At 41.2% G+C, this 3,921-nt stretch overlaps 1 protein-coding gene across 1 annotated transcript; it reads left to right on the top strand.

Moving 5' to 3' along the window:
- The first annotated feature begins 409 nt into the window (after positions 1-409).
- LOC131658586 (uncharacterized) lies at positions 410-1,230 on the top strand. The gene is made up of 2 exons (XM_058927865.1): positions 410-1,033; positions 1,174-1,230. The coding sequence occupies exons 1-2, from the start codon at positions 410-412 to the stop codon at positions 1,228-1,230; spliced, it is 681 nt and encodes a 226-aa protein (XP_058783848.1).
- Positions 1,231-3,921: the final 2,691 nt, after the last annotated feature.

Below are 3,921 nucleotides of genomic sequence, written 5' to 3'. Positions count from 1 at the left end.
TCGTAGTGTAGGCTAACAATACTCGTATTGTTGATCTGTACTGATTGTTTTCGTGTTGTAGTGGAGAGTTGAGATGGCTGGAAGAAATGATGGTGTGATTGTTGCTTCTTTGGAGGCGATGGCCCAAGCTTTGGAACATCAGCCGAATGGTGGTGAGAATGTTGCTTTTTGCAATTTGACCACCTTCCAAAGAGAGAACTCTCATGTGTTTAAGGGAACTCATGATCCTGATGGCGCATTGACATGGCTAAAGGACGTTGAGAGAATTTTCCGTGTGATGGATTGCACTCCTGATCAGAAGGTTCAGTATGGGACTCATATGCTAGATGTCGAGGCGGATGATTGGTGGCTAGAGACCCGTAGGAGGTTGGAAGCTAATGGTGAGAAGATCTATTGGATTGTGTTCCGCATGGAGTTCTTAAGGAAGTACTTTCCGGAGGATGTCTCTGGCAAGAAGGAGATTGAATTTCTTGAGCTTAAGCAAGGAAACAAGTCTGTTATGGAGTATGCTGCCAAGTTTGGTGAATTGGCTAAGTTTTATCAATACTATGAAGGACCGAATAGTGAGTTTTCCAAGTGCATTAAGTTTGAGAACTGTTTGCGTCCGGAAATCAAGAAGGCGGTTAGTTATCACAAGATTCGTATCTTCCCTGATTTGGTGGATAGTTGTCAGATTTATGAGGAGGACAACAATGCTCATTATCGTGTGATTAATGAGAAGAGGGGTAAGAGTCAACAAGGCCGTGGCAAGCCTTATGAAGTTCCAAATGGAAAGGGTAAGCAAAAATTTAGTGATGGCAAGAGGACTAATGGGGGAGTCGCTCCTGGTGGTATTGTGTGCTTCAAGTGTGGCAAGGTTAGCCACAAAAGCACGGCGTGTAATGTTGATGCTAGAAGATGCTACCATTGTGGGAAGTTTGGTCATGCGTCATCTGAATGTACGCATAAGGATATGGTGTGTTTCAACTGTGGTGAAGAAGGACATATTGGAATTAAGTGTCAGAAGCCCAAGAAAGAGCAATCCAGTGGAAAGGTGTTTGCCATGTCGGGAACTCAGACCACGAGTGAGGATTCACTCATCAGAGGTGCTTGTTTCATTAATAGCATTCCTTTAATTACTATTATTGATACCGGTGCTTCTCATTGCTTTATATCTGCTGATTGTGTGGAAAGATTGGGTCTTGTGTTATCTGCTATGAAAGGAGAGATGGTTATCGATACTCCAGCTAAGGGTTCGGTGATTACTTCTCTTGTGTGTTTAAAGTGTCTCGTGTCTATTTTCGACAGAGACTTTCTTTTTGATTTTGTTTGCTTGCCATTGAGAGGTTTGGATGTGATCTTGGGGATGAACTAGTTAGAGCATAACCGTGTTCACATCAATTTCTATGATAAGTCTGTCAGGTTTTCTTCTCCTGAAGAAGAAGGTGTTGAGTTGTTGTCAGCCAGAAAGATGCGTGTGTTGATGAAAGAAGATATTCAAGTGTTTTCTTTGGTTGCTTCAATGTCTGTTGAGAATCAAGCTATAATAGAAGAGTTGAAGGTGGTGTGCGGATTTCTTGAAGTTTTCCCTGATGAAATTCCTGATGTGCCGCCTGAGAGAGAAGTTGAGTTCTCTATTGATCTTGTACCTGGTACTAGACCCGTGTCTATGGCACCGTACAGGATGTTTGCATATGAATTGTCTGAATTGAAGAAGTAGTTGGAAGAATTGCTCGAGAAGAGGTTTGTGAGACCTAGTGTGTCGCCGTGGGGAGCTCCAGTGTTGCTGGTTAAGAAGAAAGATGGAAGTATGAGACTTTGTATTGATTATCGTTGGTTGAATAAGGTGACAATCAAGAACAAGTATCCACTTCCAAGAATTGATGACTTGATGGATCAATTGGTTGGTGCTCGTGTGTTTAGTAAGATTGATTTGAGGTCGGATTACCATCAGATTAAGGTGAAAGATGAGGATATGCAGAAGACGGCTTTCAGAACACGTTATGGACATTATGAGTATTCCGTGATGCCCTTTGGTGTTACTAATGCACCTGGAGTATTTATGGAGTACATGAACCGTATCTTTCACGAGTACCTGGATCCTTTTGTGGTGGTGTTCATTGATGATATTTTGATTTACTCTAAATCAAAATCACATCATGTTGAGAATTTGAAGTTGGTATTGCAAGTCTTGAAAGAGAAGAAGTTATATGCTAAGTTGTCCAAGTGTGAGTTTTGGTTGAAAGAAGTTAGTTTTCTCGGTCATGTCATTTCTGGTGATGGTATTGCCATGGATCCGTCTAAAGTCGATGCCGTGTTGAGATGGGAAACGCCTAAGTCAGATACCGAGATTCGAAGCTTTATGGGATTAGCTGGCTATTATAGAAGGTTCATTGAAGGTTTCTCTAAGTTAGCACTTCCGTTGACTAATTTGACGTGTAAGGGTAAGGCTTTTGTGTGGGATGTTTCTTGTGAAGAGAGTTTTACCAAGTTGAAGAAAAGGTTGACGTCGGCACTGATTTTGATATTGCCTAATCCGGAAGCATCGTTTGTGGTTTATTATGATGCTTCTAAGATGGGTTTAGGAGGTGTGCTCATGCAGAATGGTAAAGTTGTTGCTTATGCGTCGAGGCAGTTAAGAGTTCATGAGAAGAACTATCCTACGCATGATTTAGAACTTGTTGCTGTTGTGTTTGTTTTGAAGCTTTGGAGGCATTATCTTTAAGGTTCTAGATTTGAAGTGTTTAGTGACCATAAGAGCTTAAAGTATTTGTTTGATCAGAAGGAATTGAATATGAGACAACGAAGGTGGTTAGAGCGGTTGAAGGACTATGATTTCGGCATGAACTATCATCCAGGAAAAGCTAATGTAGTCGCCGATGCCTTGAGTCGTAAGACTTTGCATATGTCGGCAATGATGGTTAAAGAATTAGAATTGATTGAGCAATTCAGAGATATGAATTTGGTATGTGAAGTGACCCCTATGAGTGTTCGATTGGGTATCAGAGAAGCTCAGAAGTTAGATGTGAAATTGGTTAATTCGATGGTTGGGATCGATCAGGTTGTGAATGGTGATTTCAATTTGGATGTGCACGGTGTGTTAAGGTTCCGTAATCGGATTTGTATTCCTGATGACGTAGATTTAAAAAGGGCTATTCTGGAGGAAGGTCATAGAATTAGTTTGAGTATTCATCCAGGAGCTACAAAGATGTATCAAGACTTGAAGAACTTGTTTTGGTGGCCTGGAATGAAGCGAGACATAGCTCAGTTTGTGTACGCTTGTTTAACTTATCAGAAATCGAAAGTTGAACATCAGAAGCCTGCTGGATTAATGCAACCGTTGGAAGTTCCGGAATGGAAATGGGATATAATTTCTATGGACTTTGTGACGGGTTTTCCGAGAACCGTGAGAGGACATGATTCAATTTGGGTGATTGTTGATAGGCTTATGAATTCGGCTCATTTCATACCTATTAACATCACATATTTAGTTTCGAGGTTGGCAGAGATTTATGTCCGTGTGATTGTGAAGTTGCATGGTGTTCCTTTGTGTATTGTTTCGGATAGAGATCCGAGGTTCACTTCAGATTTTTGGAAGAGTTTGAAAGAGGCATTAGGTTCTAAATTGAGGTTGAGTTCGGCGTATCATCCTCAGACAGATGGTCAAATCGGAGAGGATGATTTAGTCTTTAGAGGATTTGTTGAGAGCTTGTGTTCTTGAGCAAGGAGGTACGTGGGATACTTATCTTTCATTGGTCGAGTTCACATACAACAATAGTTACCATTTGAGTATTGGAGTGGCACCGTTTAAAGCGTTGTATGGTCGGAGGTGTAGGACTCTATTGTGTTGGCATGAATCGGGTGAGAGTGTAGTACTTGGACCAGAGATTATTCGAGAGACTACCGAGAAGGTTAAGTTGATTCGTGAAAAGATGAAGACTT

The sequence above is a fragment of the Vicia villosa genome, linkage group LG3 (assembly GCF_029867415.1).
Source record: "Vicia villosa cultivar HV-30 ecotype Madison, WI linkage group LG3, Vvil1.0, whole genome shotgun sequence".
Taxonomy (NCBI): domain Eukaryota; kingdom Viridiplantae; phylum Streptophyta; class Magnoliopsida; order Fabales; family Fabaceae; genus Vicia; species Vicia villosa.
Note: the sequence above shows the minus strand (reverse complement) of the source record. Positions and strands in the feature narration are given on the sequence as shown.